Here is a 15,896-nt window from a genome sequence, read left to right on the forward strand (position 1 = left end):
GCAGTGAGCAGTCAGTTCATGGTGTTGGGGAAATGAGTTGGTCTCAATCCATTTCCCTAGTGGATACTCCCAATGCTGTAGTACAGAATCCATAACCACAATGCCTGCTTGGTATTCTCAACAGAGATGCTAGGAACTCAGTGGTATGGAGACTGAATTACCCGAGCACCGCACTCCGTACTGGTGAGGATTGGGGCACATGGGTAGAGCAGACTAGAGGCTTGCACTGCTGCTGTTTGTATCCTACATGTGCATTACATATTTGTACAATCATTTTTGATAAATAGAAGGCCTTAGTCTCCAGAACATCCATTTAGAGTATTCTGCAAGCAATGACTTCTGCAAGCATGTGACAAATGAAAAATGTAATTGTTTATATTGGCCCTGTTTCAGGTCACTCTTCTGGTTTATGTTCTATTCCACATTGTCCCTGAACTTCTGCATACTAATTCTGGTTGCCCTATTATGTGGCGTTTTTTTATTGTCCCATCTTTGGCTTTCATCCAGCCAGAGAAATTTGGATCACACAGTAAAAACTATTTAACACCTGATTGTATAGCAGGCATTTAAACACTTGCTGGTTTAGACATTTGCATTCCATGGCACTGTTAACTGTTGCAGCAGAGTGAAATAGTCCAATATTGACCTTGGCTCTAGATATAGAAATAAGGGCATCTGCAAGATTTGATTGCTCTTTGTGTTTTTTCAACAAAATTAGTGCTTTAATTGACTGTCTGATAAACCCACTTCAAGAACAGATGGAAGAGTGGAAGAAAGTGGCCAATCAACTGGATAAAGACCATGCAAAAGGTAGTTATAGAGGAAGACCACTATAGTATAATAGGATGTAAGGTTGTAATACAAGATTTCTTCCTAACATGGCTCTTCCCCTTGTATCGGGTATTTGGGAAACTATATTAAACTTGCTTAAGCATTTATATTAATTTTCCTTGTTAATTTTTGAAAAAGCTACATAGCAAAGATAGTTAACAAATTCTTTGAGTTTTACTTTTGAAGCTAGGTGCTGGAGGGTCCAAATCAACTCATTAATGGGGTGCTTTAAGCATATTACTAAACTTAGGTGAATCTTCTCTTGTTAAAGTCTGGCATGCTGTTTCTCTCAGCAATCTCTTGCCACATGATGCTTTGTCATGCACTTGGCTGGGGATGTCACCTTCTACTTGACAACCATGAAATATACAGGCAACCTGTAAGATGAAAGAAAGTCTCTGCCTACCTGCCCTCCAGATATCTTGTAGTCTTCTAAAGATTCAATGTTTTTTGGTTTATATCCCATAGGATATAAAATATGAATATTCAAAGACTACTTGGAAAACCATCGGTTAGAGGGTAGGAGAAGCCAACTTCCCACTTGGCAAAGTGAGAGTGGCAGTGCTGTTCAGTGATGGGGTGATTTCCCCGGTAGAATACAGTGTGGGGAAAGAGGGACAGTTACACACAGCTGGAGCCATGGCTGCTGCCAAGAAACTATTTCAGCTATACAAGGCCTCGCTTTGAGGCCTATTGACCTCTGACACAGTCGTTTGAATTTGTTTGTTTTGCTGTTCGCCTTTACATTTCAAGGCCCTGGGTCTGCGTGAACAAAACAAAATCATGCTTGCTGACCAAATAGTGCTCCAAGGGTTCAGATTAGAGTCTCCTGCATGGGTATACCGTGGGCTTGGATCAGTTGAGATGGCCATGGCGGCAGCAGAGTGGTCCCTGTGGGAGGAAGTACTTGTTAGCATCCAGTTGACTTTGTGGCCTTATAGAAGCATCAACCAACTAATTAACTCTGAAGGAATTACCACTCTGTCCTTTTCCCTTGCAACTTATAGATGTGTCTGGGGGAGATTTAAGGAAAGAGAAGCAGTGGGCTGGAGAGATCTGCAAGGCTCCTAGATGTGGGGTTCTCTGAAGAGTAGAGATTGAGGTTGCCAAGTTAATAGAGCACTGCACTGGGGCACAAGAGATGCAGTGTCAATTGCTGGCTTTGCCACTGTCTTGCTGGGTGAGGTTGAGCAAGTTGCTTCTTTTTTCTATGCCTCAGTTTACCCATCTGTAAAATGAGGATATAATATTGACCTCTGCTGTAAAGGCCTCTGAGTTATACTGATGGAAAATAGTATATAAGAGCAAGGTGGTAGTGCTGTTACAACAAAGGAGGGATTGCATCTGAGACCAAAACAGTTTGTCAAAATCATCACAAATTGACAAAATGTGCCCATCAACAAAAATCTGCATATTTTTTGAGAGGAAAAAAAAATTGGCCAAAAAAAATTTCCTTTGTTTGGCTCTGACATCTCTTCCCTGACTCTCAAAGGGAATAGTAAATATAGTGTTTTCTTAATCTTACCATTATAGTGGGCGCTAATTTTTGAACAAATGTTCTGAGGCCTGTCAAAATCCTTCTGTGTTCCATTGCTGTTAGTGGACATGTCATGAATCAAGCTAGTTATCTTATTTTGTGTTGTATTCACTAATATTTCTGCAAACACTTAATTTATTTGGGAAAAAAATGTCCATTGTGGGTACATATGCACATTGATGAAAAACCCACAGCATTAGCTCCTACACTGCAATTTTCAGTCCCACAGTTCAAGCCCCAGAGTCCAGGCTCCATGAACCTGAGGCAACTGACCTAGGTTCTGAGATTCAGTATTATGGGTTTTTTATCACATGTAGATGTATCTCATGAGCGCTATTTCACTCTAAAATGTTCTGTTAAACCAAAGCTATAGATGCTACAAAAAGTCAGTCTGATTTTTTTTTAAGCTTCTGTGATTAAAAGTGAATATCCCTGTGCTAAAATTTCTAGTCTAGGTATTTATAGAGTCTTTAAAACATAACCTTTTTTTAAAACAAAGGCTGGACCAAGTATTGATATACAGACTGTGGTTTTTTTAGAATACAAAAAAGCACGCCAAGAGATAAAAAAGAAGTCGTCTGATACGTTGAAGCTGCAGAAGAAAGCAAAAAAAGGTAACTTTCTCCATACTTTTATCATTGAGATACTTTTGTGAAGGATTCTTTGGCAAAAATCACCTACCTGTAGGATGTTCCATGGAAGCCATCATTCCATATATTGTCACCCCTAATGTGTACCTTCATACACCTCTTCTGTGTTTGGTGTCCTAATTGAAATCATAAAAGTTGCTGTCTGTATTTAAATCTCTGTGTACACAATTGACCAGTATGTAGAGAGTTTTTAAAACTGAGTGTGGAGGTTTTTTTTTGGGAGGAGAGGGTGTTTCATGTGAAGAAACTGACAGTGTAGTATGACTTGTGTTGCAGAATGACATGTGGATTTTCCTGGAAGCTTTGGAATAGTATAGAAAAGTCATTATGTAAATGCTTTGTAGTAGCTATAGCAGGAAATTATGCTGCTCCCTCTTTTCCACCCCCATCTTTTACAACCTATAATCTCCTAAACCTCCCATTATTTTTTACAAGATTCATAAAATGACAGCTGTAGGGAGCTGGTATTGGTTGCTGTCAGAGTGTACTTGGCAACCGTGAATAGCTGAAGATGAGGTAAAAAGGGCAGTGCGTAGTTTCTTCTTTCTCCCCAATAGGGAATAACTCCCAACCTCTTTCTCTCATAATCCAGCGGTACATTGTTTAGTAGCAGAATCCATGGTTTTCATGGTGTTTCCCACCCTCTAACCTTTGGTGACTTGTTAGTGCTTTACTTAAAATATGCATCTGCTTGACATCAGGGAGCTGTGTTGGTAACAATGCAAGTTGTTTGCACTCTGAGTGATGCACAAACCTCACTAAGCCTGTAAGTTTCACATTCTTACTACAGTCTTTGTATGCTTGCAAACCTGGACTGGAAACCTCGCAGGAGCAGGCTCTCGTTACTTCCTAGTCCAATGCTCTCTGGTGTCAACTGGATTGGAAATACTCTCTGGACAGGCTCCATGTTGAAACTTATGCTTCCCATCCTAGCTGAAACCTAGAAGTGCAGAGCAAAGCAAAGTGAGTGGTTAGATGTGGTGTTTCCTTAACTTTCCACACCTCAGACATTCAGATCAATTCATGTTTTATCCAAGGCATCCCTGATTTCTCTTTCTGACCCGTGAGTTGGCAGAGTTTATTCTAACACGTATTTTAATGGATGATCATATGATTAAATTATTTCACAGTAAATAAATTATTCTTGAAGCTTCTCTAACTATTTAAAGGAATAATGGGGGAGGGGAGCAAACCCTGCAAAACAGGGTGTTAGTACAGGGGGCCTAGTAGTCTTTGCCTATATCGGGAGTTGCAGGGAAGAGTCCAACACCAAATCCTAGCCTCTATCTAGACTAGATTCTTTCTGTGGTTTTAGCTTTGTTTACTCCTTGTTTGACAAATTGGCTGATGTCGGTCTCTAACTAGTATATGCTATTCTCCTCCCAACCACCTGCAGTCCCCCTTACTTCTCCATTGGGTACCATGAGCAACTCTGCAGTGTGTGCCATCCTTGAATTGGAACAACAGAACCATTGTATGAGAGTTTTGTCTCAGGAGTTATCCCTTAGTGGGTTATCGCTTGCTCTCTCCCAGGCCAGCAGGCATCCTCAGAACTGTAGCGATTCCCTGGAGAGAAGGAATGCCCTCTCAGCTGGAACATGGAGATATGTTCAGTTCTGTCCTATCTAGTTTCTCATGCCACACTCATCACTGTAGTGTCTCAGCATCTTTCAGAAATGCAGTAAGCAAGGTGACTAATATCTGTGTTCTCTTATCCAGTCCCCACATGCAGGAGTGTAGGCAGTGCAGGGTGCTGCCTTTATTTATTTTGTTAACCAGAGCAGGCCAAGAGAACATTTTATTTTATGAAACGATTAAAAGGGAGAGTTGAAAGGCCATTTACATTGGTGTTTCCATCATGGCACAGATTCCAGAGTGGTGATATTGTGAATAGGTACTAGATGAAAAATCCAGTCACCCTTTCTAAATCTTGGCCCTTTGGGAGGGAGCAAGGGCTGGGGTGGGGCAGGCTATCATACTCCTTACTGAATCACCCGTGCTGGTGTGCAGTGTACGCTTGGGACACTTTAGATCCCAGAGTTGTCTTTATCTTGAACGTTCACAGGGATCCAAAGTTTCTTTAATATAGGTATTGAGGACAAAACTAAAGGCAAAGGGAGCAGCAAGGGAGGTTGGGAATGAGGAGGGCAAAGGAGGCCAGTCACATTGCCAATCCAATACACAGTAAAATCAGAGTCCACCATATTTCTTAGGAAACCTTTGTCCTCTTTCTCTCTCTACCTTGGGTTTGGCTGTGCAGTTGCTTAGCTAAAAACTAACACAGAAGTGAAAAAAGTGAATTCCTGAATCTGCCAGCCCAGTGGATTGCACAGAGTATGGAGAGAAGTGTGGCTACGTCCTCTAACATTTGAAAAAAAAATCAAGTGTAGAAGACAATAAGTGCCAGGTGCTATCTTCTCTCCCTGCTCCCTTGGTCCCCAGATTTAAAGCATCAAGACACTGTCCTTAGAATAAGATCTGTGTCTAGCTAAAAGCAGGCATCATGAAGGCAAAAATGTTTTTTTACTTCTTCCTAAATATCTCCTTAATATGCCTTAGTCCTGACTACATTATTCTTGCTTTCCATCTACAGTGACTTATAAGCAGAAACTTTCAGTTGTGCTAAACTGAAGTGAGGTTAGTTATTGTCAAAGCTGCTACTGGGCACTACATTGACAAGACTAAACTAGTTCAATTCTAGATAGAAACAGGATATAAATCATAATCTCTAGAGTGCTGGGTACCTAAGAAGCGTATAAACTTTACAGCCCAAAAACCTCAACATCATGAGACATGTATATTTTAAATGAGTATTCATCTACTCATCCCAATGTGTCTGTCACCTGTGTTTCTTGCTGTTAGTCATAAAATCATTTGTCTGTTACATCCTTTGTTAAAATTGAGCTCTTTCCAAGCAGGAACTTATCCTTTGTGTTTCCTGTGATGTTCCAAGCATGTTTTTGAGAACTATAAAACAATATATATAAAATATATTTATGCAAACCCTGTATTCCAAGATGGGCCAATGGGGCAGTGCTGAGATCTAGATCTAGATTAATTTTAATATAATATGTGATGCCTGAATTTTGCTAGCTTTTCATAGCAAGATTTCTGCTGCAACTGAATGGGAAAATAGACCTCTCTTGGCTTTGGAAACAAACTATATAGGCAACTTTGAATCCAGGATTTAAGAGAATAATCCTCCACCCCAATACAATGCATCCTTCATCCCCATCTGTTAGAATTCAAAGAGTGTTGAATGTGTTTGGCCCATCTTTTGTATGGGTTGTGTATACTGTATTTGTTCCAGTCTCGTGACTATGTGGAAACTCACTCGCTGACTTTGTTGAGATCAGTAATTAGAAATTAACACGTATGGTATTAATGGTGTTAATTGGGATAAATTTGTTTCCTTTTAAAATAAATGGGAAGCACTAAAACACTAAATAAAATGAATGATTTTAGGAGTGTATTTTTTTCTAAATTTGCAAAAAAAATAATTGTAAAATGGGAGGCCTTTTATGGAAAGGGAAATGGAGGTTTTGCAACTTTCTAGAGAATCTTACTGATTTTGTGTAGTCTTTTCTTGAGGCTGATTTATGACAAGCTTATTAAGATGATAGGAAAGGCATATGTAGTCTTAATTGATCTAATTTTTTTCATTCATTTTTGTTTTTTCCCCCCAATGGATGAAATTGTATGTTCCATTTTTAAATGCTTTTTTTTCACATTTGTTCTCTTTGGCACCAAAAAGTCAGTCCTTATCACTTTTGTGTACTCCATACGCATAGAACCTGATTTTATAAAGCACTAAAGAATGTTCTTTAAGATAGGGATGTAAAGGACTAGTTGCTCCCCCCCTTGTTGCCTCTATCAGATAGAGGCAGCAAGGGGGTGGCATAAGAGGGGAGGTACTTAAAAGCGGCAGGGCTGCACAGAGCCCGGGGTCAGTTGCTCTGTGCGGTGATGCTACTTTGAATGTCGCAGGGAACCCGGCGTCAGGCTCCTTGCATCATCACAAAATGGCAGCCCCACATGGAGCCTGGGCTCTGGCTGATCCCGGGCTCCATGTGGCGCTGTCACTTTGAAATGTCGGGTGAGGGTCCAGGATCAGCTGGGGACCCCCCAGCTGACAGCGGGCACCGTGCAGCATTTCAAAGTGGCAGTGCCGTATGGAGCCCAGGATCAGCTGGGGACTCTCCAGTTGACCCCAGGCTCCATGCAGGCGCTTCCGCTTTGAAATGCACAAGAGCCCACACTGAGGCGCTTGTGCATTTCAAAGTGGAAGCGTCCACGTGGAGTCTGGAGTCAGCGGGATTTCCCGCTGGCCCTGGGCTCCACGCGGCGTTCCACTGGGGCTCTTGTACATTTCAAAGGTGGAATGCGGAAGTGCTTGTCGAGTAGTCGTCCATTGACTGCTCAACTAGCAAATTAATCGCTAGCAAATTAACATCCCTGTCATAGCTGCTGTCATACATACAAACGTTTTGGGGCAGCAGTGAATTAACATTGTTTATATATATTTTAACTAAAAATCCTATATTTAAAAAAATAAAATAAAATAATGAATAATCTCATAGGCTAAAATTGGAAAGAATATAAAATTGAATTACATCTAGCTAGACTACGCAGATTTTGCTAGTGCTTAATTTGTGTTTGGTAGGTCTGACTTTCAGGGTTTTTGTGGAACATTGTGTTAGTCCAAGGGTTGCAAACACTGCAGAGAAAAAAGATTAAATCTGAAGAGTTTTCAGATTTATCTGTCTTTCTGGGGAGCGGAAGCACTTAATAGTGAAAAATCCCTTTCCTCCTCCCTCTCCAGTACATTTTATACAACTTGCACAACCCCAAATTTTGGATCTAAACTACTTAATAAAGTATCTTTATAGCACTATTTAAGCATAATATACCTGAATGGGGTCATCTCTCATTCCATTAGTAGCCAGTATCATGACAGGAATTGCTAATGGGTATTTACTTTAGATACTGGTTCTTGGTACTTTTTTTGAGTTATTCAGCAGTTCTTGAGAACATGTTCTTCAGAATTTTAGTGCTGAGATTTTTCTTAAAGTGATTCGGGAGTTTTTTTAAAGTCTCTCTCTTTTTTTTTTTTTTTTTTTTAGTTAGACAAGATAAAATGCTCCCATTTTTAGGATACCTTTTGTCAGATGATTTTGACATTTAGATTTCTGAATATTTATCACAGCTGTAGAATATTACAGATGATTGCGTGCTCTGCACCTTTGCTGAAGGGAAAAAATAATTGCATACCAATGTTAAAGTGATGGCAGCCATATAAATACTTAAATATATTAGCATTTTTAAAATTCTCTTAGCTCAATTTTGCATTCATTATTATGGAGAACTCTCATTAACTCTCACAGGGGTTGTGTATAGTAAGGACCTCTCAAGTCCAATTTTAGAATGCATTGACACTAGGATTTTCCCTTTTAAATTAAGCACATATGCTACCACAGTGCATGCAGCTCCACCAGTGGGAATTTAGACAGAGCTGACTGTAGTACAACTAGGTTTTCAATAGTGGTTGCAGCTAACCTGGAGTAAGTTTTTAGACACCTAGGAACATCTTATTTCTCACACCTCTATCATGAAAGCTCTGCTGGTGACAAGGTGTTAGGGCCGTGGTCACCAACCAGTAGATCACGATCTACCGGTAGATCTCAGGGGCTCTAAGAGTAGCTCTTGAACCCTCTATGAACTGCGCACCTGCACAGTACATTTATATTAGATTTCCTCATGTAATGTAGGTGGGGCTTCAAGGAAGGGGCCGGGCAGTAGATCTTCACCTGTTCTGAGACTTAAAAAGTGATCTTGGGTGTAAAAAGGTTGGAGCTGCATGTGTTAGGGAAATCATTGACCAGAATTCTTGTTTTGCTACTCCTTCATTTTATCATATTTAAAATTTCAACTTGCAGAGGAATAGTTTCCCCTTTGCATAGCAGCCTTCTGGCATGGTTTTTACTGCATCAATTTTTAGTTAATAAAACTGCAGCAGAAAGCATCCTGGAGTGTGTTGCAGCAATCAGTTCAATATGTCAGCATTGCAAGAACTTGAACTCCTATTCTATAAATCACCGCTTCTTTAAATAGCGGGACAGGAAAAGTGAGACACAAGGATTTTTACTTCATTCTTGTATATTAATGAGTCTGAGAATTAAATGTATTTAGTGTGTGCTTTCTTTAAGGATCAACTACTGTGTTCTTGCTGTAATTTAAACATTGGTTTTAAAAATTACTAAATGGATTTAAAATTAAACTCCCTTTAAAATAAAGCTGCTTGGCATGTAATGGGAGGGGTTGTTTATTGATGAACTGTTGTAAATCAATACTAGCAATTTTTCCTTGATACCAGCATATGAAGAAGTCAAAGTAGTATAATCTAAAGTGTCTCTCTCTCTCTCTCTTGTCCTGGAGCTGATACTGATGTATAAATATTAGGAATCCTGGAATACCAGTTTGACTTTTTTTTTATTTTCCTTTTTGTATCAATTTTGTATCCTGCAATTTCTCATCATGCGTACCTTCCCGCCAGCTGAGGCTCTGGGTAAGTCTGTGCCGTGCTGTATACCTGGTGGCTGGTTGGTTGTAGTCTTTTCTGTGGCCTCTTTATGGTTGTCTAGTCTCCACTAGCTGCCTAGACTTTAATTTCTAATTAAAATAATAAAATTAAAATCCCACCGATTCTCAATGATCTTGATACTCAGTAATCATTCTTTCAGTTTTCCTTTTCTTTGCATCTGTGGAACATTGTAAAAGGAAAAAATCTGTATTGTAGTAGCTAAATTATAGGTTTATCTTAGAAGAGGATTAATATGCACTGATTAAATGGTGCTATGCTTGTGAGAGAAGTTACATTAATCACACAATCTGTCATCTGAGTGATGACCAAATAACTTTTTTTTCTTATTATTAGTGTGATTTTTAAAGTCTAGAGCTTAAAATCCTTAGTGTTGTTTTTTGTTAACCTGTTATCTGAATCCCTTTTAAACAAATTGCATGCACCTTTATGATTGACTAATAACAAATTGTGTTGACCTTTCAAAGGAGTGGAAATTGGATTCTTCTTCTTCTGCTTCTTTACTGCATCTTAAGGCCATCTTCAACCATAATATTGGAAATTGAATGTGGTTGCCTTACTTTGTGTCTTTCAGCTTCAGTATTTTTCTACTTTATGAAATTGTACTTTGCATTTTTCCTGGGCTTATCTAAATCCATATGCTTACATTACTTAGAGCTGGCCTTGTAGGAACATCTAACAATTTTGGCAGCAGTAGGGACCGATCTAATGTCCTCTTGTCAGTAAAAAGAATGCCATTGGTTTCAGTGGGAGTTGGATTTTGAAATAGTTTTTTAAGTTAGCAGCAGCAATCAGCTGTGTATAATAAGGGGAAGGCAAGTAGAAAACAGTGGAAGGGGATATTTGTCTTCCTGTATTGGACAATTGTTTACTGAGGGGTCAAGACCAGAGAGGAAAACCTCTGTTTTGTCCACATTACCCTACGTCTACTTGGTTGTCTAGGTCTAAACAGTGGAAGTCAACATTGGTTCGAACTCAAAGAACTGAGCTCATTGGTGTCCCAATAGACTATGAATTGGAGAGGTTTTCTGCTGATGAAGCAGTTCTCAGTGATTCGTTGTCTATGGCTGCAGTCTCAACCCTCAGCCATAGCTGAAGTCTGAGGTTGCTAGGCCATATTGTGTACATGCATGCAAGCAGATCAGTACACCAGGCTACACCTGTTTTTCTTCTCAGTACTTGGTCTATCATCTGGGACATTATCCCTTGGACAGACTGATCTGACTTCCTTCACCAATCCTAGACTCCTTACAGTGGTGGGTGGTTCAGGGCACTGTGTTCCCAGGGGTTCCTTTGTCAGTCCCCACTGACCATAACGATTGTCCTTTAGGCTTTCTTAATAGGTTCAGCAACACCAGATGTGTTCTCCAAAGTTTAGTGCCTATGGTTGGAACAGGAGCCTCCCCCTGCATATCAACAGCTTAGAACTTCATGCTCTCTGCAGTGACAGTCAGGCCCTTCAACATCACATCAGAGACTTGGCAGTGCACTTGCTTATCAACAGTACTACATGAACAGATAAAAGGAAGCAAACTCCAGCATGGTGTGTCTGGAGGTGGCCAGGTTCTGATAGTTCTGCGGTGGGAAAAAATTATCTCCGTGGCTGATAATTTATTGGAATCCAGAATCACTTGGTGGATCACTCCAGCAGGAATTTCTCCCTTGAATCATGAGGGGTCCCTGAAAATCCATGCCCTACTATCTACTTTTGCAGGTTAGAGCATCCAATCAATTACCTGTCATTTGGCTGTTTTGCTCTTGATGGTGCCGAAGCCAGGTTCCATGACTGATGCTTTTCACTTGAGCTGGGAATCAGCACTCTAGTATGTCTTTCCTCCAGTTCCCATCATCCTGTAGGTCATTCTGGAGCTGAAATAGGATTGTGTCAAGCTCCTTCTCATTGCTCCCTTGCATTATCAGTTTGGCCCTCCATCTTTCTTGTTCTTTATCCTGACTTCCTTATTCAGCACCATGGTCAGGTTTTGCACCCCACATTCGGCTCCCTGCATCTTATTGCATGGGTGCTGCATGGTTAGTGGAGGAGGAGGAACAATGTTCAGTGGCAGTCCAGCAAGTGTTGACCAGTAGCAGGAAGCTCTTCACCAGAGCAACCTATTTAGTCATGTGGAGGTGGCTCCTGATTTGGTTGTTAGCTTGGAGTTTATCCGAAGATGTCATGTCCCTAGGACATCTTGGAGTACCCATTACTCCTCAGTCTTCTGGTCTTGTGCTTAGTTCATTGGGAGCTCACCTGGTAGTAATTTGGGGATTTCATCTACCCATGGAGGTCAGTGTTTTCAAACCCCATGGCAGAAAGGTTTTTGAAAGGAGTTATTTACCTCCATCTGCTGCTTTGTGAAGAGCTAATTCCTTTTTGAGACCTTAATAATGTGTCAGCTTTCATGGGGCCTCTGTTTGAACTTCTGGCCACTTTTTCTTTCTCCTTTTTGTGTCAATAATTCCCTTCTTTGGGCAGTAACAGCTACAAGGAGGTTGGGTGAGTTGTAGGCTTTGAGGGAGGAGCCTCCTTGCACACAGTTTTCTAAAGACAAAATAACCCTGCGAATGCACCCTAAATTCGTATCCAAAATGGTTACCTAGTTTCTTCCAAAATTGCTTTCAACCCCAGACAAACAATGTCATCAGACATTGGATATCAAGAAATTTTTTAGCTTTTTATCTAGATAGGACCAAATATTTGTATTCCTCATCTTGTTTGTTTGTTTTCATATATAGACCAAATGAAGGGTCATGCTATCTCTTCACAGATGATCTCCAGGTGGATAACTTCCTTTATCTGGACAGCCTATGAAGTAGCTCAGACTATGCCCCCTTAAATGGTCATGAGCTCTTTCTCTGTTAGAGCCCAGACAACACTGATATAATTTCCAAGTGACATTCGTAAAGTAGATATTTGCAGGACTTCCACTGTGCGTACATCCTCTGTGCATACTTCTGCCAACCACGGTGCCATTACTGTTGCATCCAAAGCAGATGTTACCTTTGGGAAGGCAATAATGCATTCTTTGTTTAAACTGACTCTGAGGTTCACCTCATACAAATACTGCTTGTGAGTCACTTTTACAGAGGATATATGGCTGCATCAACTCAGAGAACAAGAAAAAAAGGATTGTCTACTTGTAACTGTTGTTCTTTGCGGTGTGATGCAGTTGTGTATTCCACAACTTACCTTCTGTCCCCTTGACACTGGAGTCTGTAGTTAGGTATGAAGGAACTTTAAGGTTTGGAAGGCGCTGCCTTCATATGGTCAGAAGGGGTAGGGCGGAAGGGTATGAGTGCTGCTCCTGTGGATACTGCTAGGCAAAATTCTCCAGATTTGTTATCTTTGGCTTGTGCATACCTAACTAGAATGCACAATCTGCATCAAAGAACAACTAAAGTAGGAAACAGCTTATTCTTGATGTTTCCAGGAAATTACTGGGCTCCTAAGTATTCTGGTCTGTAAGGTATCTCAGGCATTCCTTAGAGTTTTTAGAGAAGGTTATTTGCAGTCTAATATAACATATTTGGTTTTTTTCCCCTCACTGCTGAAGATAGTGTAATCTAGCAGTAGCCTTTTTAAAACAAGCTATTCTGACAAATAGCAGAGACTGTTGTACAATTATTTTCCACCAGTCTGAAAACAGCTATGTGATGCTTCTATTCTCAGACTAAATCATAGTTATTGGTTGATTCGCTGTGCAGTACTTACAGTAATTAATTGTATCAAAAGGTCAAAGTGTGCACACAGTTGCATAGGAGAATAGTGGGTAAATGGCTACAACAACTTTTGGTGCTGCTGTTTATATACTTAGCTTGTATTATTTTTTGTAGTGAGTCCAAAATAAAACTTTAAAACTCCATGCAGATACCTAGACGGAATGGAGAAGCAATTTGAGACAAAATTTGTACAATGAAAAATAGTTTTAATTGGGCCAATGTATATGGTGGTATCTATATTGTCTATACTAGCAGTATCTTCAGTGTCCAAACCTATCCTCCTAGGGAAATGCTGCAGCATTGCACATGTACAGAGTTCATGTCCCACCTGGAGATGTCTCTGTTTTCTTACAAAAAATGATGGGGAAGCTGGGCTGGTACATTCATAGGTGTAGCTTGGGAGGAGGTATTGCCCCTCCAAACAGGTGAGGTACATGGGGAGCACGTGGAATCACGTGCCTCTATTTCCCACCCATTTCTTCAAGCAAAGACCTGATTGGGTGAAGGAGGCTGCTTTTCTTAGAATTATAGACTCATAGAACCCTAGAACTGGAAGGGATCTTGAGAGGTCCTCGAGTCCAGTCCCCTGCCCTCGTGGCAGGACTAAGCACCATCTAGACCAGCCCTGACATATGTCTATCTAAACTACTCTTCTAAAGCTGAGCGCCTTTCTGCTTTCAATACTACAGTGAGTGCCTACGGGGGAGTGGAAAGAGTGCGGGAAGGGGGTTCTGGGAAAAGGCAGTGGGAAAAGAAGGTGGGGGTGAGATAGAGTAGTGGGATATAGAAGTGAGGTGACTGGGCCAAGGAATAGTGGTGACAGGAAGGTGGATACAAATTGTACTGACTTCGCAATTGGTCAGTTACCTGCTTCTTAACATCCTTAGGGATGGGGCAAGAGGGCAGTGGGGAGAGGAAAAGGGATGGGATGGGGAAGAGAAAAGGATAGAGGACTAGGGAGGTGAGTGAAGCAGGAGCCCAGCATGTGGCATTGCCTCAGCTGCTGGGGTAGCCCCATTAAGAAGACCCATCACACCTCACATCCCTGCACCCGAAGCACCCTAATAAGGTACCCTGACCCCCACCTCACTGATCCCTAATCAGCTGCAGCTGGACCCCCACTCCATCAAGTCCTTTTCCCAAGCACTCATCTTCCCTCATCCTGCTGAGTCCCCTACAATCAGAGCACTTCCACCAAGCACCATCCATACAGACCCTCTGTGCTCAGCTGCAAACATCTTTACCTGGACCCCACTACAGAGTCCCTTTGCTTCTGCACCTGGAACCCCTCAATGTGCCCCTTGACATCTAGGTCCCCCATAGAACTGCCCATACCCATATTGCGCCATACAGAACCCTCTTAGCCCTTCTCCCCTTAGGATGAGTCTACCTGGTGCAGAGGGGCAGGCCCTGGGATGTTTCTGGAGCAGGCCTAGCCCTTGTGCTGTGTCAAGGTTGGGTGCAGTCTCACCACTGATTCTGTGTTTTGAGGGGATTGCAGGCTGTAAGGTGATCTCCCATCTCCACGCAGCCAGAGGCCTCTGCTTCCCTCTGCTGTGCTGGCGCCATCATATTTGTTTATTGGCAAGTACAATTTGCAGAACTTTATAATACTGTGCACAGAATTTTTAATGTTTGGCTCAGAATTACCTTGAGTAAAAAAATAATCCATCAACAGTGCTATAGTTGAAGTTATGTTTTATTTAAGTCGTAGCACAAACCACAGGCATGACAGTAACTTGGAAATTAGAATTATTAGTTTTTAAAATATGTTCCTTTAATTAAACTTTTGCATTAATAGATGGTTATTTATGATTCAGGCCAACTGCAGATCTCTCAGACTACTGTGAAATCTGTGGTTTTGATGCATGTTGGCCCTTGAATGCTCTTGCATGCCATGGTACTGATCATGCATGACTGAAGCAGCTGCTACCCAGGTAGCATATTATGATTGTCCTGTGAGTAACCATGGATTCTTGTTAATATTGATGAGAAGCAACCCACCAGCTGTGGTGTATAGCTCTGTATTGTTCATGAGTGATGTATGTGCCTGTGTCAACCTCTTCATTCCACAACTGCCAGCAGAGTGGTGTCAGGCCACAAGCATTGGTGCCAGGGGTTCCCAAACTTTTTGACACGGGGACCAGTAAATCCATTCACGAGCTTTTGGAGGACTGGTAACATTCATATGCATATTTGCATATTCAATAAGCAAATGATGAATATTCAAATAAGTTGTTTCTGGTCCTCCCAAAGACTCCAGTGCCAGCGTTAGCAAAGCTTTTGATACAGTCATCCACAATATTCTTGCCAGCAAATTAAGGGAATATGGATTGGATAAATGGGCTGTAAGATGGATAGAAAGCTGGCCAGCTCAGGGTTTCCCAAACTTTTTACTTTAGTTAGAAACCGTTTTTTTTTCATTACTGTCTTTTGCAGCCCAAAAATATAAACTCATATTAAAAAAAAAAAAAAGAATGAAAAATGAATAAATTTTCAGTGTTTCACTCGGCTGCATCCTCCACCCAGCCTGGGCCAGGGCTTGGAGGACCCGGCGTCA

The 15,896-nt window shown here is 41.1% G+C and overlaps 1 protein-coding gene across 9 annotated transcripts in view; it reads left to right on the plus strand.

The window, feature by feature from the left end:
* MTSS1 (MTSS I-BAR domain containing 1) overlaps positions 1-15,896 on the plus strand; it is a 191,742-nt gene that overhangs the window by 135,993 nt on the left and 39,853 nt on the right. For all 9 annotated transcript variants that reach the window (XM_075920153.2, XM_075920154.2, XM_006123574.5 and 6 more), the window contains 2 exons: positions 719-810; positions 2,908-2,982. In XM_075920153.2, the coding sequence (XP_075776268.1) occupies positions 719-810; positions 2,908-2,982 (167 nt within the window). The remainder of the gene's footprint in view (positions 1-718; positions 811-2,907; positions 2,983-15,896) is intronic.

Source organism: Pelodiscus sinensis, chromosome 2, assembly GCF_052426305.1.
Source record: "Pelodiscus sinensis isolate ZL-2025 chromosome 2, ASM5242630v1, whole genome shotgun sequence".
NCBI lineage: Eukaryota > Metazoa > Chordata > Testudines > Trionychidae > Pelodiscus > Pelodiscus sinensis.